This window comes from Ptychodera flava, chromosome 10 (assembly GCF_041260155.1).
Source record: "Ptychodera flava strain L36383 chromosome 10, AS_Pfla_20210202, whole genome shotgun sequence".
In the NCBI taxonomy this organism is placed as follows: Eukaryota; Metazoa; Hemichordata; class Enteropneusta; family Ptychoderidae; genus Ptychodera; species Ptychodera flava.
This window is the reverse complement of record NC_091937.1, coordinates 38701529-38722972: the sequence shown is the minus strand read 5'-3', so window position 1 is coordinate 38722972 and position 21444 is coordinate 38701529. Positions and strand designations below refer to the sequence as shown.

The window sequence follows — 21444 nt, the reverse complement described above, 5'->3', positions numbered from 1 at the left end:
ACCCGTGTACGGGCTGTGTGAAATAGTGTTGTGAAGGGTTGAAGGGTGTTACACCAATGTGTTGCCTCATGAAGATAAGGCCTGGGAGTTGTAACTTTCAGAGTTCAGATAATTACATATCACAAATATAACCTGTGGGCTTTGTTACCTAGCAGTCTCCTAGTAAACAGCTCGCCCAATTTATCATCTCCCTCTCTGATGTGTGATAACCTTTACCCTGAATATGTATTATTAGTCAGTGTGCGGACAACGCCAAACATCTCACATTTAAAAAAAATGTAAATATTGACTAATTGAATTAGTGTTGCATTATTCATATCATAGATATTTATTGGTTGTCATTTTGTCACAAATAGTAAATATCAATTCAGCATTTATGATCAAATATACCAGGTACTTCTGTTAAGTTATATTGTGCACCAAATATCATATTAATGTTGATATTTGCCACGGTCGTTATGACAACATTGAAATTAACCAATATGTTAAAACTGTCATCTCACATGTAAGATTTCAGTTATTAATTTCCCAGATCTTACTGATCTGGAATAGCCCACACCTTCACTAACTTAATTAAAAGTATTGAAGTTTAGACCAAAAACCCACAAAGGATTTATTTTGATACAATAATATTTGGTGGCCAAAATAAATGTACGCAAACTGACACAGATGTATCTTTAACATGCATTGTACATTTACCACCTACAACTGTTGTAGAAAATATGAGAGCTGGTGGGATGCCATCTCATATTGCACAATTCAAGCTATAAATATGAGACCTACATGTAACAGTGTATTTATATTGCTTCATGTAAATTAAAGGGTGAATCATCAGTGAAAAGTGCATGTAAAAATATGAACTTTGGCATGGAGTTTCTATGCATGGGCTTGTCCATTGAGATTCCCGCCTGACATATACCTCCATGGTTTGCCTATGGAATGTCAGACTTCACATAATCAAATTGTGATTCAGTATTATTCAAGAGAATCTGATAAAAGTTTGGTAGGTACTGTAAATTCCTAGCACCCCAAGGAAACTACCGCTATTTTGATGCTTGTTAGAAGATTTATGCCAAATACATCTGTAGATGCACCTTGTACATACAACGTACATCAACATGTTTGCAAATTTGTCTTATTGGTCAGAATTGTCACTCAGATGATTTGTAAGGAAAAAGAAATTGATCAGTTTTGTAATCCACTTTCCAAAGTAATGCAAAGATCAGAAATGTGAATGCATGAGTATCAGGCTGAAATATTAGAGAAATCAGAATTGAACAGCCAATTAGGAAAAAAATTCAGAAGAATTTATCACATGCCTAAATGACGATCAGCTACTGTTCTGTTTTTTCTTTCATCACTGTAGTTGAAGAAGTTAAGCATTACATGGTAGAGAGAAAAACCATCAAAGCATTGTGTTTGGTAATCTGATTCCAAAATATCCAAATGTTGGTGTCAGTTAATGAGATAGAGTGTAAGTGATACCTCGGTAAACTGTGTCACAGTCGCAGGGCGATCAACTCCAGGGTCAGAGGTCATCCAAGGGCACTCCTGTTAGAATGATAGATCATCAGGATCTGTGTTTTTGTCATCATTCATGCTTTCCCGCCTAAGTAGAAAGTCATTCGAAGAAATGGCTGAATTTTGGTGATGTTCATGGTCAAAAAACAGTCAAAATAGCTCCAGCAATATGTGAAACCAAACGTCTACAAGGATAGGGAGCTCAGAATCCAATATGGTGACTATGTAAATTTTCGGCTACTGTAAACTTTTAAGTGTTTTCAAATCTTGGCAGAGATCATCCTTCCTTGCCCACTGAATCAAATATTTGAAAGGCTAACATCATCATAAAATTACTCTTAGTCCTACATGCACAAGTTTAGATATATATATATATATTATATATATATATATATATATATATATATATATATATATATATATATTTATTATACAGTGTTGTGGCAATACTAAGTAAGTTAAACTAATGTGTGTGCAGTATATTGATAGACCAGATTTTTATGTGGAACTGTAGATACATTGGTTCAAAGGACACCAATATTAGCATTGAAACTAAAACAAGTTTCTTACCAAAACACTCCCTGTGCCAGTTTTATGCCTACAGCAGTCACTTCTTGTTAAAATCATCATCAGGCAATGGTCCATCTCCTTGTTTTGCAATCATTAGATACATACACATCCGAGCCAATTTGTCAGTGCAGGGAAAGTAGGGCATGTATGGTTGGTTTTGATTTATAACTTCACCTGTCAATATAGGATTACTAGATTCCAAATACATGTACATGTACAAGGAAGGAAGCTAGACTTCCCAGTTTCACAGTAGACATTTTCACTACTGTTACCCAGTAACTGGATGTACTTACATGTATACTGAAGTCTGTTGTGTATTGTGACCCTGGTTTGACCTGATATTCAGCCCTTGCATTTTCTTTGTTTGTCATTTCTGTTGGCAGTTTCATTTTTGGAAACCATCCTTTATGTATAATGGGTACACATGGGTATAAATTACAATGCAGTGCATTTGCAATCACAATGCATTCACAAACTCCGGTGGTAAATTTATTGCACTAGTTGCTATGCATAGTAGGCCATTCCAATTTCCATTGAAAGTGCCAAGGGGGATAGATTCACTGAAGATTTCTGTGGACACCATGAGAAAAATACATCCATTTGCCTCAAGGTGTGAAGATTTGCATATTACATTGTGCAAAAGAAGTGAATTTAAAAACACTATGATCATTTATCGTTTTCAGCAACATAGAAATATAAACTTACACCAGGAAATGTCACAAAATATTAGCTAAAAATATCCCCCATAGAATCCTCTTTTTTCCTGGATTTAGCAGTAAGATACCAATATCTTCTGCCAGTGTTTACTCAGTGATGTGGGAAGATAGAAGGAAATGGTATGGGAATCCCGGTACCATTTCTCTTGTCCTGTGATGTACTTGTTTTGATATTCTGTGAGAAACCCTGGTAACATGACAAGGGAACTCTGGTAAATTTTTACCAGGGCACCAGCCTTAACAAAAACACTGTCTGCAATACGTGTACAGTATAAATCAGCTTTTACTGCTGCCTCAGTGGAAATTGCATTGATTTTCAAGGTGCCCAGCAGCTTGAATTCAGAGGCTAGGCCATTATCCTGCCATGAAAACTTCAGTGATATACAGTAATGTCTGTATATAATGGCCAGCCAAGCCAAGTGACAGACACATAGTGTAGAGGTAGATTTCTAGGATGCTGAAACCGCCAAGCTGAGTACAAGATGTCTACAGTCTTGTACATGAGACATGCTTCAAGATGTTGAAAATAAGTTATTACCCTTTATCAGTTTTAACTGACTTTAAGTGATGGCATGGGATGGTCCCTGTAGGAAAAGCATACAGACTCATTTTTGGCCATAGTTTCCAACCCATTCTGTTTGCTATGGATATGGGTCAGCTAAATCATTTAGGTTGAACCTTACCCCGATTGTACTGTTACCCCAGTTTTGAGATTAAAAAACATGGTATAAATTAACTGTTGTGTGCTAGTACTTGTAGATGTCAATGAATTTAGGACTGGTCAAATCCAATTGGTCTGACAGTTAATGAACTCTGGTGTGGTTGTACACTGTACACTCGACCCAATCCACTGTACGTGGTTGTAATCATGTGTCTTAGCAAAGAACTCGTATAGAATTCAATGAACAAACTATCAAAATTGCCAGACACAAGTGACGCTACCTTTCTGCCCAGTCTCAGTTGATATGAATACTTATAAATGTGGTATGATACCCTCCATGTTAGAATATTCAAAAAGTACACGGATTCTAAAAACTGGAATTGAGACGATGTTACTGTAAGGGTCTGATGTACAGAAACGAGAAAGTTTGTTCATCAACAGTGCGTGTCTTGTCTGCGATGTGTTCTATGAATGCATACAAAGTGTTCACATCATATCACACACTCTCTGCGCAAGACTGCGGTGCAACAAATGTGAATATTTACCAATATTTGTACTTTTCATGTCCCATGGTATATTAAACTTCAAAAAGTCAGATGTGGAGAAGTGTTTTGTCGTTTGTTTTGTAAAAACGAGGAGGAAGAGTAGAATTTTGAGAAAACCACCACATTAAACTTCAAAGCAGACCAGCAATGCTTGGATGCATGCATTAAACTGGAATTGTTAAACGGTGAAGTTAATGTCTTAATAATGTCACTGTATTGTCACATGATTTAAGAGTGCCTGTACCGCAAGGGACAGATTGAATGTACTCAGATGATACAGGATAGAGCATTTCAAGGACTTCCTTATGGCATTCTATAATCATGCAGATACTATTGTGTTGGAAAAGTGTTCACAACATTAGAGATTTAAGCTTCTCCACCCCTTTTTAGGTGGAAATGATCTCCACATAATGTCATAGGTCACCAGGGTGTTAGGGGTTAGAGTTCACAGGGTTGATCCTCATCTGGCAGCTGAGGCATTATGGGACACCTGCCCACACCCAAGATCTTCTAGTTCAAAATAATCACCATAAGACTTACATTAAAGGTACATGTAGTACGCACGCTGAAACTAAAATTTTAAACATTTGCTGAAACTCTCCTCAGGGAGACTGTAGACCATTTCCTTTCAAAATCAAGAATATAAACCATAGGTTCCCGTGCAAAATTTAAATACGAGAGAAACAAATTACAAGCACCCAAATTTTACAGTCACAGAAAAATCAAAATGACTGCCATCTCTGTGTAAACTCTGCAGGGAAAAATAAATCTTCAATTTCACAAAATAAGATGTTTAAGACTTTGTGTACTCCATGAGCTTCAAAATGAGACCCTACAAGTGGTCGACTGAAAAAAGTATTATAGAAAAATTTTGGAGTCCAAATGTTTATCCCCCATTCTAATTTAATACATGAAAGTTAGCCCTTTTGCCCCATGTCTCAACACATAAACTGGGATATTCCAAAACTTGAGTCTAGCTAGCTGTGATGAGGTTGACCCTATGAGCGGCAAAGTCAATTTTTGTTGCCTTTATAAATGTTGCCCGGTCAAATTTTTTTCAGATTTTTGCCAAAATTTTGATGAAAACCTGTAGCAAATGAAATGTGATGTCTGTTTGGTCGAAAATTATCAAAAAATTTACAGAAAAATTCATACAAATTGGTAAAATGTTGCACTTAAATTTTGGTTGGAAAAATTACAGCACTCATACATGTAGTTAAACCTTCGCAAGGAATACTTTAGAATAGACAACATAGTTTTAAGTGCACAACAAACACCACAGATCCATTAATGTTGCAAGACTAAAAAAATTTCCAACCCTGTTGTCAATTCTGAATTCTACCGTCAAGGAGTAACAGTAGCTCCTTCAAAGAAGATGATATGCCACTTTTATCAGTTTTGTCAATATCTGCTCCTTCCAGATGCATCTCAAGAAATGGCATCTGAAGAGACTTCTCCCGAGATGAGTGCGTCGGAGTCGGCCTCAGTACCTCAAGACAGCGGAGTCCATTCCCCGGAAGGTGCTGTAATCTCGGCTGATCCGGACAGCAGCGTGTCATCCTCAATGGATCCAAGCAATGACACCAGTACTGCGAGTGGCAAGGATTCGCTGGGCAGTCCTTCCAAGTCCAGTACATCCACCAGTAGCCCCAAACACACTCCCAGACCAGGTGAGTACGCGTCTTAATCTGTCAACTGCTAACCCTGTAACAGGCATGAACAACTTCGTGTAGCCACGGTGATAAATTACAACAGATTTTGATACAGAAAGATGGCACAGAATGCCAGGTTCATGACCTGGGGAGTTCAACAAATCTGTACAAGTGCATTGATTAACAGTCTACTACCTGAAATTAAACACCCTGTAATGCCGATTGGATTAATCCAAAATTCCTGTGAGGATGATGCAGCAATATCTTCTCAGTGACAAAACAGGTCAGTGCCTCCCTTCTTATGACAATACAGGAAGTCCATAAGTCTTTCCGTTTCCTGTAAAACTGCTCTCCCTACCCTCCAAGTACTGTATTGCTATTTCCACTACACCATGGTACAGAAGTGTCTTCATAAGGTATAAAATCATACTGTGATCTTTTTTTGTGGCAATTGCATTTTCAGCAGTTGTCCTTAAATTTGTTTCATCGTTTGATGCAGTCTTGCCATCCCCGTGTTGAAATAGTATAGTCCAACACTCCCTTTGTCCTTACAATAGTCTGCCAAATTCCCACGATTTGTTTAGCATTGGACAGTTCGGCTATCTGTTTATAATTCAGTGAACTTGTGCAACCTTTCGATTCATGACACAGTCCTACTAATCCCATCATTGAAGTGTAATGCTTCAATAATAGGGTATTGCAACCATGATGCAAATATAAGTTGTTTGTGCAGACAGTGTTTTCAATATCAATTTCATATACGTCTGTCATGCTTTGTAATTGATTGTATAAAAAACAGAACCCAACAGAGAAGAATTGATATGAATATTGAAATTTTGAAAATTAATTCTAGTCAGTCCATGCAAGAGAGCATTTGTAAGGACTTCATGTGAATGTAGTGTTACACAGGAGATAAAAACATCCCATGCGGGTACACTACAATACCTGGTTAGTAATTGTACTGATGCCAACAAAGAAAGGTTAAATTAAACCTAGCAACTGATGGGCGCGTTTATTACTTGATCTGTACAGAAGTCATGACATGTACTCTATGCCGTGTACACTGTGTCGTGAAACTGAAGTCATGCAATATGGTTTAGTATGAACTGTTGAAATATTTTATTAAGCCATTTTCCACTTTAGCTCGAGATGTGAGTTTTTCACTTTCCAGTGACTATGTGGAGAAACAAAAAAGCACTTTTCGTACAAAGCTTGAAATACTGAAACCCAACTTTGTCTGAGAAAATGCTTTTTAAGGGGTTTATGCTACAGGAAGTGGGTGTACTAAAAAGGATGTACTGATGTTGTGAAATGAATAATGACAGGTGATTGTAATGTCTATTGAGATCAAACAGTAACCCCGCATCCTGTTAACTGTAGCCTTTATGCATATGCAAGGATAGTGCAGTGTGCCACTCATACAGTGTCAATTCAAACAAATACATGTATTTCACATTGAAAATGGTTGATAACGTGAAATAAACGATTGAATTTGATTGTAAGTTGCCGGTACATTGAAGTGAAATTTTTCCCTCTCACATCCCAACTACACAGGTGTGTCAAAACAGTGCAGCGTTTCACTGACAGAAACAATTTCCTGGCATTTTGTAATTGTTTTCTTATATGCTTGATGAATGTAATATCATGCCTTGGTTGGTTTGTTTTTTCTGCACACAAAAAATAACGTTAACGCTGATAAAACGGATGGTATATGTCCAACTTATTGGAGCGTGCCCTTGCAACCCATGTCACAATTGTCTGTAGTTCATACTCTGGCTTATATTGCATTGTAAGAGTGACTGTCTTCAATATGTCCATTTTTTTCCCACTACTCCGGTACGTAGGTCTGTCAGACCAAGCTTTAAGAGACAAGATAGAACAGCAGAACGTCGTCAGAGATCAACAAATAGCAGATAAGAAGAGGAAACAAGAAGCCATGAAGACTAGCAACATGAGTCATAGACAAGCAGTGGAGGAAAGAAGACGCCTGCTAGAACAACAAGACAAGGTAATGTATCATTTCAGGGCAAGATCTATTTCACACCTGTTGAAATATTATGACATGGTGATGTTTTGACAATTGAAAATAATCATATCAGGGATGTAGAAAATAGCCGGCAGCCGGCAAAAATAACTGGCTGTCAGCTAAAATTTGCCGGCTGTGAAAATTTAGTTTCAGTAAAAATCAAGACATTTTGCACAAACTTTGTGCGCTCACACACCACTTGTAACTGCCTATACTTTTATTTTTTCCACATGTAACCAAAATTTTCTACATCCCTGACATGTAAGTGTATGTATGACTGTATGTCAGCATAGAAACTACATTTTAACCTGTTCACCCCATTTGCCTGTAAAGAGGTCCACAATTGCCATTGATAACAATAGATTTGGGCTAAACTATGGTGGTGAAACGGTTAAGGCTTTATTAACAACAACATTTGATAGGTGTTCAGTAGTGTTCCATGTATAAACCGGCAGTTTTTAATCCTCTTTCTCCCAAGTTGTATTTATTTCTATGGTTTGTCTATGGAGTCTGGTAGAAAGAGGATTAATTTACTCACCGTAGCCCAATCCATTCAGCTTTTCAACACAGGCTTTATGTGGGTAGCCATTGCTGGCAGTACCATGTCCAATCACAGTGTCGTATGTCAACATTAGCAGTGCATGTCATTCAAAAACAGGTTATGCTGGCAAGCCAGGACACTTCAGGGAATTGACCAAGAATGTGTGTTTGATTGATAGAACAATAATCCTGAAAGAAAACTGTTCAAAGATGTAGTTAGTTGGGATTTAAATTTCCATGGGGGTCATCTGACATATTCAGTGGTCTGCTTTCACTGTTGAATCTACAGTATCAACATTTTCATCCCTATCTCCCTGCAGTGTTGCAGCCAGGACAGGTCCGTGTGACAATGTTCCCCAAAACGGAACCTGTTGTCCTGCATGCTTGCGCACGTGGGATTACCTCTGGCGCACTCATGAGTCAACTGTGTTGGATGTAGTCTCCAAGTAGTATCTGCTATTGATGATTACCTTTGTTTCGCATGATTATTTTGAGGCTTATATTTATGTACTCTCTGAGCTATGATACAAAGTAATTAGAACGCTGCACTTGATATGATAACTTGCCTGTAGTCTAACTGAGCTCTGATTGGCGGCAGATCTGGTATACTTGCCTGAAATTCAAGCATAGCAACATGGTCTCAATTACTTTTTTGTATGAAACTAATTTGTTACAAAATAATAATAAAATTTGACTGACAACTGACGCATGTTGTCCCCAAAATGTGCAAAATGTCCCCCAAAATAACCGATGGTGGAACACGGTATCCCCTGATTTTAAATTCCTGGCTGCAACACTGTCCCTGTACTTAGATCCAACATTGCCATAGAAAACAATGGTGTTGAACCAAAACTTGATGATGAATGGATCTAACATTTGCTTGTAAACTGGGCATTGAAAAACCCCAAGGTTTTCAGGGAGCTTTTTATGAGGCTAAGAATAATACATATCATTACACTGATAACAAGTTGCAAATATTTTTTAACAATGAGAATATGTTACTGTTATCACACATAGTAGAAAGTTTTCAAAAAAACTTGTTTCAAAAAAAAAAAATTTTTTTTTTCTAACTTTCTCCAAAGAAAATTTGAACCATTCTCTTTCAGAATCAAAACTAAAAATCAGGAGTCACTAGTGCAAATTGTTGTATAAGAGATAAAAAAACTGTAAAATTTATGGATATTTGGAAGTTAAAATGGTCACTATACCCTGGGTTAACTTTCGGGGAAAAATTCATGGTAAAAACTTCATCTACCACAAGGCTATAAAATGAGTCTCTACGAGCAGCAGACTAGACAAGTTTTGTAAAAATCTGAGAGTCTGAATATCTGTCCCAGAGGCACACTCTATCTTAACCCTTTCACCACCATGGTTTGAACCAATCCCATTGTTTTGTATGGTAAAGTTGGACCTCTAGAATGGGAAATGGGGGTGATAGGGTTAACTTTGTCATAATCAGACACTGGAGAACCTGCCCTGATTGTATTTTTGTTCAAAGACTGGGGCATTTTTCAAATAGCATATTTTGAGTGGAATTAAGAGATTAAGTAGTCACATCGTAGTGGTATCAAGTGTCCGTGTATTTGAAATATTTAAACAAGCTCCTTTCTCATCAGAATAGCATGGAGTCATTTGACAGCATACAACAACGATGACATTGCAGTGGCGTGATGTTTCAGCTAGCGGCCACTATGTTGTCATTTTCCCATAATAATTTTCTGCTTGACCTTGCTCAACAGTATCTGTACACCCATGTTTATTTTACTTGGAAATAGTTTCAATGGAAAAGCAAAAAATTTACACAAAGGTCTTTGCTAATGTGGTTAACAGATATGGAATCCGATTTCATTCAGCCAAGTTGCTATGACATGTCTGCCAGTAAAACATTATCACGTTACCGAGAAGACAGTGTATATTGCAAGTGAATATTTTTCTTCTTTCCTTACAGGAGCGAAAAGAAGCCATCTTAAGGCGCTCTCATCAGCGTTCTGAAAGTGCAAAAGAGGCCCGCGAAAAGCGACGATCGTGGACACCTGGTTTCAGCTATGTAGGTGAGAACGAGCGACGACACAGCAGCGAACAAATACCCCCCGAGAAATCGCACAGCACACCGACGTTCTCCTCGCCAACCAAAAGGTTATCCACTTCCGTGTCTAACGTGGCAGCCTCGGGCAGCAGCATGAGTAAGCGCCTGTCTATGTCTTCTTCCGCTCTGAACAGAGCTCGCACACCAAGTCCCATCCACCTGGTTAGGTTACGTGGAGGCGATCCGGATGAGCTCTACCCGGTCTATGACACAAGTGCTTCATCGGAGCTTAAGAGAGGATCTCGTTTGTCCAACTCTTCAACTAGCACTGGTGGTGTAGATAAGCCTATGGGCTTTGCTTCTTCTACTACTTCTACCACTCCAAGATCTGTCACCCCTCGACCCAAACGATGGCGCGCTTCATCATCACAACTAAAAATTGCTAAGTCCATAAAAGAGACAGGTTCTAATGAATAACCAGTGTCAATGCATGAAACTAATCATTATTATCATCATTTTCAATCTACAAACTAATTTATTTACAACTATATGTCAGTCCACAGCAGTCATTACACTCCTATGTGTAGACAGATTCTCGATTCCGACATTCAATACATGTCTTCCTCCTGCACTTTGACCTATGACCTCTAGCGACCTACTTGTTCCTACTGTATTCGTAGAAGTAGGGTGCATGACTTTACACAGGTTGTCCGTGCATGTGACACAGGTCTATTCATTAAACCTCTTCCTGGACTTTTTAAAGCATCCAGCATGTCTCTATGTACTCTCTCTCTCTATCTCCATCTCATTCTTTGCTCCACTCTGATCTCTCCGATCTTACGGCTTTTTTCTCGCTCTGGGCTTTTATGCGTAACTTTAGTAGTAGTTAGATGCTGAGCGCTGTTTACTACAGTCCACAGTGCCACATTTACTAAACCACCATTGGTTCACCTGCACACATTTCCCTACCCTGAGCTGGTATGTTCTTATCCGTACATGATATTCTAGGGCCAGCCTTCCATTGTGCAGATATGGCTGTGTGCCACCGAACTGCCCAATTTGCATATTGTTCCTCTGTCAGACAGTGAACAACATCCCCACACTATCAAATTTCCACATTTGCAGAGTTTGACTCTTCGTCATCCTGATTCCAAATTATTATCAGACAGTGAACAAAGCTCGACTGAGTCAGCATTACATAGGCTTTGTTCAAATTCAAGTACCCTAGGTGTAAGGAAAATTCTTGTATATGCTGTACTGTAATTTGAACATTTGGAACATTTAAATTACTTTCACTGAGTACAAAGTCCACGTTACCATCCTCTAATGAGAACTTTGACCTCATTGCCAGCTGAAATGAACATTTCTAACCCAGGGAAATAAAGCAAACATCAAAACGTAAAAATATTTAAAAATTTCATCTTCGTTAGAACAATTCTGGTCTCTTATATGCAATACTTATATCACTCAATGTGCAAATATGAATGCCATGACTGTAATTTCATAAAAAATTCATGTCCAATCGAGTTGTTTTCTTTTAAATATCACATTTCCATGTTTACTGTTCTTTCCCTTTATGTAAATAAGTTACCTTGATATCAAAAGATTCATGCAAAACCATGTCTTTTATCTGTTGTTTGCTATATCGATGAGCAAATCAAACTGTATCACTGTACTTGGGTTGGGACAGCTGTTCGCTGACCTGGATGGTACAAGATACTGTGCTATCTGTCTGTCCTAATCCAAAAATAGACAACATCACGATAATGAATAATTAATTTTTGATGTAACAACACAATTTAGGAAAGTACAATTTTCTGTGTAAGTTCTAGTGTCTGACTCTGGACTGAAACTGTTGATAGAAAATTGGGAAAAACTGGAAGAGCCATTGAGTATCAATGTTGTACAGAGAAGAACATACCAGCAAATTTCCAACATCCCATGTTATCACATAGCTGTCAAGTGTATGTGTTAGAAACAGGGAGTTTTTATGACCGCGTGAATGAGCAGTTGCTATGGCAACAAGCAGCCTTGTACAGCAAGGTAGTGTGTCAATAAAAATGCAAAAAATTAAATTTTTTATTTTGGTCATGAACAAATATTTATAACGCAGTTTAATTTTCATAAATTGCTGTGTCCTTCATGTAGTCCTTGCAATTGATGTTGTTGTCATGGTTACAAGGTGGGTTCAATGATCATAGGACGTGGTTTTTGTGGACTTGCTGAAAATGTCTGTCATCCAAATTGAAGTAATCTTGCATGAAATCTAGGAAAGAGTCAATCAAATATGCATCTCTCAAATCTGATAGCTTTTTTGCAAAATTTATCTCCCCTGTGCATGAGATATTGTTTCGCTTTAGATGGCATTTTCAAACGCTCCAATACCTTTACTCTCTCAAGAATGACGTGTTTATCCACTCAAAAATGGCAGTGTGTTTCCAAAATGATGGCCATGATTCACACAAGGTGTCATTTAATTTGTTTAGATGGTATTTCCAAACACTTAAGCTGTTCACCCCAATTCCCTGTAAACAAGGTCCACTATCACCATCGATAACTATTGGTTTGGACAAAACTATGGTGGTGAAAGGTTTAAATCCTTACCATTGTAACAAGAATGATGTGTTTATTCACTTAAAAATGACAGTGTGTTTCTAAAATGACGGCCATGATTCAAACAAAAAGTGTTGTTTTTTACTGCCACTTTTGTTGCACTATCAAAGCTATATGAATCTTTTCCATTGATAGTGACTCATTAACATCAAATTTGCATACTCTTTGAAGACTCATCAAAACAACCTGCATAAATGAATATATTATGTCAAATATTGAGCAGTAGAGGTGTTAAATACTGTGAGGACTCTCCAAGTACATTAATCCACAAACCTGATACATGAACTTGTGCAAGTTGTGCTATTTTGAAAAAGAGAGGTGCTAAAGTTCACAAAAACGTGATCATAGAATGTGCCATTTCACCATTTAAACTAGATGTAAAACCAGAGTTGCGGGATATGCACTGAAGATAATCAGTCAGTACAAGGCAGTCATTTACCCCAGCCCGTGTGTTTATTAGTCCCCACGGACACCGTCCGGGGGGACTTATAGGTTTGGTCATGTCCGTGCGTGTGTGCGTGCGTGCGTGCGTCCGTCCGTGCGTGCGTCCGTCCGTTCACGCAGATATCTCAGAGATGCCTGAAGCGATTTCATTCAAACTTGGTACAAGGATTACTTCATATGTCATACAGATGCACGTTGATTTGTTTTGTGATACGATCCAATATGGCTGCCAGGCGGCCATTTTATTACGATTTTTTCATGTACAGAGCCATAATTCAGGCATGTTTCAACTGATTTTATTCAAAGTTGGTACAAGGACATTGACCAATGTCATAGACATGCACGTCAATTCTTTTTGTGATACGATCCAATATGGCCGCCAGGCGGCCATTTTATTACGATTTTTTCATGTACAGAGCCATAACTCAGGCATATCTCAACCGATTTTATTCAAAATTGGTACAAGGACATTGACCTATGTCATACACATGCACATTGATTTGTTTTGTGATACAATCCAATATGGCCGCCAGACGACCATTTTATTACGATTTTTTCATGAACAGAGCCATAACTCAGGCATATCTCAACCAATTTTATTCAAACTTGGTACAAGGACATTGACCTATGTCATACACATGCACATTGACTTGTTTTGTGATACGATCCAATATGGCCGCCATGTGGCCGATTTATTACGTTTTTTCATGTCCAGAACCATAACTCAGACATGTATCAAGCAAATTTATTCAAAGTTGGTACAAGGAGATTGACCAATGTCATACATATGCATGTTAATTTGTTTTGTGATACGATCCAATACGGCTGCTGTGCGGCCATTTTGTTATGATTTTTTCATGTACAAAGCCATAACTCAGGCATATTTAACCGATTTTAATCAAAGTTGGTACAAGGACATTGACCTATGTCATACATATGCACATTGATTTGTTTTGTGATTCGATCCAATATGGCCACCATGTGGCAATTTTATTACGATTTTTTTATGTCCTGAACTACAACTCAGACATGTATCAAGCGAATTTATTCAAAAGTATTTTTATCACAGACCTAATGAAGAGGACTCTATCCTCTCTGACAACCTGTAATCAAAGCACCCATTAACAAGTGGGGACTGTGTCATCAACGATGACTTGTTCCACATAGTACGCTCTTTTGCTCACAGTGATCATGACTTCATCATTTTCAGTACAGAGTGAAAAAAATTTTCAATTATCCAAGTTGACCGTACCTGCTACCTAGGGTGTCATTCAAATGTCAAAATGTGAAAACCCATCCTCTGTAAGCTAATCGCGCGCATCAAAATATCCCTGGTTCTATTTATAGCATACACTGACAGCTCTGTGATGCTCTGATGGATAGAGTCGGTGATTTTGTACTTCCATCTGGTGTACCATGTTATCGTTTCATCATCGTAGTCATCACTGATTCCTACCACAATAGGATATGTTTTGTTCTATTATTGTTCTGTTATGAATGTTTTCTACACTCTGCTGTCTTCAGAAGTGACAATGTGCCTAAGGCAACAAGAATATGACTAAAAGTTTCAGTTCAGTTTTGATATAGAAATAATTTAAATAATTTGTTGAAGAAGAAGTACAATGTAAAAATCAGGGGAATGCCTTCACACTGTTAACAATGGAAAAATATTGTGCCATGATTTTGAAAAAAATGTCATGAACTCAATATTTCCACAGAAAATGAGAAATACATTGTGTTCCCATATTGCAGAATAATTATCCAACAAAACGCTTGAATTCATTTGCTTGCAATTTCCCAACCATACCATTAATTTATAAACGTCATTTCCAATAACTATGGCTTTGAAAGCTTTTGAGTCATCAATAACAGCAAAGCCCCCATGCTTTTCTAAGGCACTGACTCACAGGCAGCGTGTATGAGTACATGTAGCCGTGTCTCTAACCTGGGTTTCCATTGGCTTGTCATCGGTCTTCACAATGTGTTGTCTCATTCTGTACTGTATCGTCATGGCTCCTCCATGACATGTCTGTGTCATCCCCATGATATTGCATGACCTTTGACCTTCAATGTTTGAATGACCACCTGATATCCTATGATCTATGATACATCACAGAGTCCACCCGTGCTTACTCTAGTCACGCCGACTTGACAGTTCCACGGCCTACCAATCAGCTGAGAAGTCGTAGTCTTGACAGACGAATACCTCCCAGTAAGAGTCACGAGAATATAGCCAGGGTAAGTGTCAGATTCATAGTCACTTTCAGATCATGTGTATAAATATTAGCTTTTAATTAATATTCTTGCAAGATTCATGTGTCGTCTGTTTATGGAGATAATTTTTCCTGCAAGACTTTATCAAATGTAAATGTATTTGTTTCATACTAATAAAGTGTGTCAACCTCTTGAGTGCTGTAATGTTGCTCACCAAAATTATAGAGCAACATTTTACCAATTTTTATGAATTTTTCTGTAAGCATTTTGATAATTTTGGTCTAAATGGCCATCACATTTTCATTTGCTACAGGTTTTTATCAAATTTGGCAAAAATCTGAAAAAATTGACTTGATATGTTTTATGAAGGTGACAAAAATTGTATGGCACTCAAAGGGTTAATATTGAGTGGACAAGGAAGTTCAGTGGACTGTATAACAAGGAAACATTTGCACATTGAATAGAAGCTTTACTGGTTGTTTGAAAATGTGAGATTTGTGAATTTGAAATTATGATTTCTGTCCAGTAAAACACAGGCGTTAGTAGCTGTACGGTGATCAGATTGGACCATAGGTAGACACTTTCCTGTAAGGATGGGTCAATACTGCATAGGTGATAACTACCTGTAGCCATGAACAGAAATAAACAACAACAACATTATTTCAAATATAACCAGTCAAATTTAAAGTAGACTTGGCAATGAATAGATAATTACATATCAAATCGAACTGAACTTGTGGAAGATAATTTTCAGCTGCATGCCCATCAAGTATTGGATTTTCTTTCACCAAAAAAAATTTGACCTCAGAGTTACAAACTGTAACCTCAATAGAGGAAAAAGGAAAGAGAATATTGTCAACTTTTGTAACTCTACAATATCAATCCAAACATTTCCTGTCATTGATATTCCTTAATGGAATAATAGGAGAATCTGAAAAGGAAATACATCGCAGTATCCTAAGAAGGCACATGGAAAATATACTTGTCAGTGAATTTTAACTTACTGAAGATCTAACTGTTAAATTTTAATAGCATGCAAAATAGATCTACTGAAATGTTATATGAGTAGGTATGATGTAAATTTTCATCAGCCGGTCCTCAGTGGAATAGTGTTGTTATTAAAATGTGGTAAATGTAGATATGGTCAACTGAGTGCACATTTTCACACACAGTTGTTTTGTATTAAATTCCACTTAATCAGATGTTAGCAAAAAATAATTTATATCATGGAAAAAAGCAATAGATGGTAGAAATAACTGAAAGTTATGAATAATAATTTAAATCGTCATCTAACTAGCGAAACATTTTGAAACATGATTTTTGACAAGCTCCCTTGTGATATCATATAATTTCTCAGACTTTCTTTGTTAGCTATTCAACATATACTGACACATTTAAATCAATCGAAACCTTTAAGATGGAATCATTAGATCAGTTACTGGCATGACACTGTGATAATAGCATGACACTGTGATAATAGCATGACACTGTGATAATAGCATGACACTGTGATAATAGCATGACACTGTGATAATAGCATGACACTGTGATAATAGCATGACACTGTGATAATATGAAAAAAGTACTGTGTTTATTTCAGTTTGCAGCCAACACTTATTTACTCTATTAACTTTAAGGGACTGTGTATACTTTCTCATGTATATTTTTTATGTTAAAAACTATGATCGATATTGTTTCATGTCAGACATAAATGTTAGCATTGCCAATTGCTGAAGATATTGCCATGTCAATGTTAAGGTCATAGGTCAGGTCATAGGTCACCTATCCACACATGGCAAGTCCAATTGTTTACTTTATTTTGTCAGTCACTCTGATACAATTATCCACCATACACTTCAAAAATGGATGTTTCATGTGAAATATTATATGAAATCATCTGGGATGTGAAAATCTATCAGTTAAGTTTCTCGAGCCGTAAATTCAAAAGGGATAGAAATGATGCAAGACATGTGATGGTTTGTAATGTTTGGTACGAAAAAGGAATTTGAATTTATATTGAACTAATCTTATTCTGTGACATATGCACATTTTTAGAAAGATTTGAATTCATGTCAGGTTTTAGTCTCAGACTAATGCATATTAGAAACTAGACACTCTCTTGATGTACTAGATGTTTGCCCAGACAAGGAACAGGTATCATCAGGAATATCCAACTGTTTGCCTTGCTTGATGAGAGGCACAAATTACGGAATCAGAAACCTGTCTAAACAGATCACTGCGACATTAGGCAAAATAAGATATTCCAGGCATCTCAAGTTGAGCTTTTGCCACAGTGAAATGGATTAAAGTGATCATTTGTACCGTTCAAAAGGAAAAAGATGAAATTTGTAGAATGCATTGAAAAAGAAGGAACCACACTGTGAACCAGTGGAATTATTCATAATAGACAACATTACAGTCCATGCAAGATTTTGCTCAGACAGGTTTCTGTGTAAATTCATTGTGCCTTTTTTTAAATAATAATGATATCTGGTTGCCAATATTTTCACGTCCAAAATCGCAATACAGTCAATAGTGTGGTTTGGTTTGTATTGATGCATTTGAAAAGAAACATGTTTGAGAAGGAGTAATATTACGAAAATTGATCACAAAGTGTCTACAAATGCACGTTTTCACTGTCTGGCAACTCACACCGCAGTAACAAATTCATGCTTATGCCATTTAGAATTTTCTAATAAAGATCTCAGATGCGACAGCACATCCCTGTGTGTAAATTTTACTGAGGTGGAATATCTCATACATATATATTGCAAAATCATTGTGTTTGATCTCAAATTCCTCCCTACCCTATTTACAAAGTCTGTCAAGAAATAATCCCATCTCACTGGATACTTGTAGAGATCAAATACTGTAGCTGTGATATTATTTGTGCCAAAGACAATGCAACGACTCATGTATTGAACTTTGGGCTGAAGATATTGGCAATATTCAAAATTAATGATGATGAATTACTTCAAATTAGCATTGATTGCAGGTTTGCCCTAGACACCCACACAATTTCATCACATTGTTATGAGTCACCATCTGTGTGTACTTCAACCATTTTTTTAACTGTGATATCTCATAGTAATTTTTCTTGTGGTATTATAATTGCATGGCTAGAAATCCTACCCTGCCGGTCACCTATCCTCCTCCTACTCCCATCACTATGGTAACTTACTAATCAAAATCTCAAACAGTACTGGATTGGTGAGTAGTACCTAGTATCAGCTAAGGCTTCCACCGTGCCTTTGCCATCACTAACACCGCTCTCCCAATGCGTAGAATAGCGTAGAATAGCATAGATCATACCCTTCGCAACCCCTTCTGTCGCTAATGTTTTGGACCAAATGCCATTGCTTGTAGTGCACAAAACATGCAGATTGGTCCATTCCATTGCAGCTGGGGGGTGGAAGGTTCAGTAATATAGTAGACATGTCCCTCGAGACATGTAAGGCTCCAATTATCCTTTGTTTTTGTGCTTATATGTTGATGTTAAAGAATAGCTCACCTAAACTGTAAAAGTAAAATAGATATTTTCATAGTCTAGCTGCTTCCAATATAAAGGTCCCACGTCAAAGATGTTTCTTCAAACTTTGCCTCATTTTGCTTTGCACGAGCTAGCCTTTGCAAAAACTGTTCCTTCTACAACAGATTTGATGGGAACTCATCAAAAACCAGACAATGGCACTGGTGGGCGAGATGGTGACACTGTATCCTACCCCCAATTCTGTGTTTTTTGGTCCAGTCTCAGCAATGTTAACAGTAAGGTTGTACCAAAATACACAGGTAGAAAGGGATGGTATATAAATAAAGTTTCTCAAAGCAAACAGGTACCACTTTACTGAGGTTCACGTTTTTGTCCGAATCTGTTCATAATGTGTTCATGATTTCCAAAAGGAGAATTTTCTCATGCTAGCTTCCCAAACATTTCACATGTAAGAAGTGTGAACACTCTATACTTTAAATTTTCATGTTACACTCACATATTTAATGTATCCTTATATGTCCATCTTCCCTGTGTAGGGGTTTTGCGCAGAAGTACTGACACATGCCTTTTTGTGTTGAGGAACAGATTTTCTAATTTTCTTACTCGAGTAAAATCTCTTCTTGTATGTTGTAATGCATGCCCAGAGTTATGTGTCCTGCCAACCTTTGCCGAAACCTTTTCAAGGTCACTGTCAGATTTTTCTCAGATTCATTTCTTATTGTAAGATTTATAAAATTTAGCATGAAAATCAAACATATGCTGGTGTCTAGATTGGTAAAATTTTCCTTATTGACAGAAAGTTGTTATGTTTATGGTTAATCTGAAAATAATTATGGCAAAGAAGTTTGCATCAAAATTCAGTGCCTTGGGAAAGTTGGCAAGGTTGTGCCACTTGGTGGCAGACAAGTCTTATTCTTCCGTGCTAAATGTTGTAACTTAGAAAATAAATTTTTTAGACCGATAAGAGTAAATTGGGCAAGGAATGCAAATAATTTGTCTTCAGTTCCACCTTTACGAGAGTAGATTGACATTTTATTGCAATTATATATTTTCTACTGTTTACAGAGACCTCTATCTCCTGGTACGTTTGTTGCTTCGTCTACCCCCAAAAGTACCAAACCAGCCTCGCCAAGGGCGCCCTCACCTGGCCAAACGCCAAAAACAAGTCGCACTCAACGAGCCCATTCTGCAGATCGAGCCCTGCACACCACATCAGACACAGGCGTGAAACCAAGCCGACCAGCCCATTTAGCCGTGGGTAAAAATGGCACGCCTCCAATCAAAAAACCAATTACGCCAGCTGCTACTGAACGCAAACCAGGCACTCCATCACCAAGTAAAACCCTAGCATCCGTAAGTGCCAAGACACCAGCTACCAAGACACCAGCTGCCAAAACACCACGGAAATTACCAAGCACAGAAACCGCATCAAGGCCTGTGTCTGCAACTAAACCAACTACGCCACGTAAAATTAGCACAGAGACCCCTCCTAGGCCATCATCAGCTACAAGACAGACAACGAATGTCACTACCAAGACAACGGTTACCAAGACGACAGTCACGAAAGCCAAGCCAGCAACCAAAGACGACAAAGCAGCTGAAAGCAAAGAAAACAAGGCAGAAAAACCAAAAGCAAAGGCTACTGAGAAACCGAAGGAAAAAACTGAAAAAGTGACGGATAAAGGAAAGGAAAAACCCAGTGAAAAGACCAATGGAGAAGCATCGGAGAAAGAAGCCAGCCAGGCACCGGCTAAAGCTGGATACACAGATGAGGAAAGAGCCAAAGCTGCATTGGCAGAGAGACGTAGACTTGTTAAAGAACAAGCTGAAAGAGAAGCTGAGTTGGAGAGACAGAGACAGGAAGAGCTCAGGTAACAATGTGACATGTATTCTACAGTATGTCACAAAAAGTGTACAAGTTGTCCTGTGAATTGAAATTTGCAACAAAAGAATTTGAATCTCGTCAACAGTCAATGAAAACAAAAAGTCAAATCATGATTGATAAAAAGTAGTGTAACATATGCTAGTATTGACAGTACCTAATGATAAACCATTACATGAAAAAGTATGTGTATAAAATGTTGACGTCGTGAAGTGATTATGCCCACTTTAATCAGCAGCAATCCTCAAACTGTTTCTGCTGGTTAGTTATTCATCACCATGGCAAACGTTAGCATGTCAATGATGAAAGGAAGCTTGAAACACTAACCTATAATGGAACAGACACCCTAAATTGACAGTGCCAAGTTCCACAAGCTATCAGTAATCAGCTCACAAATTTGTGCTTAGTATACCGTAGTAGTACAATATCCAGTTTCCCTTGTAGCAGCATTACATACCCAAGTAAAAATATTGTGTTTTATTCTAGCAACACTAGCCTGCATGTTTCCTGTGTAATATCAAAGATGAATTCAGTGATGCCGAAA

At 37.7% G+C, this 21444-nt stretch overlaps 1 protein-coding gene across 24 annotated transcripts in view; it reads left to right on the top strand.

Moving 5' to 3' along the window:
* The window catches only part of LOC139142719 (ensconsin-like), a 50919-nt gene that overhangs the window by 17672 nt on the left and 11803 nt on the right, over positions 1-21444 (top strand). For 6 of the 24 annotated variants that reach the window (XM_070712803.1, XM_070712807.1, XM_070712816.1 and 3 more), the window contains exons 2-7: positions 5435-5683; positions 7510-7673; positions 10180-10720; positions 15431-15552; positions 18652-18738; positions 20084-20889. In XM_070712803.1, the coding sequence (XP_070568904.1) occupies positions 5435-5683; positions 7510-7673; positions 10180-10720; positions 15431-15552; positions 18652-18738; positions 20084-20889 (1969 nt within the window). The remainder of the gene's footprint in view (positions 1-5434; positions 5684-7509; positions 7674-10179; positions 10721-15430; positions 15553-18651; positions 18739-20083; positions 20890-21444) is intronic. The other 18 variants (XM_070712820.1, XM_070712808.1, XM_070712802.1 and 15 more) reach the window with 7 other exon arrangements.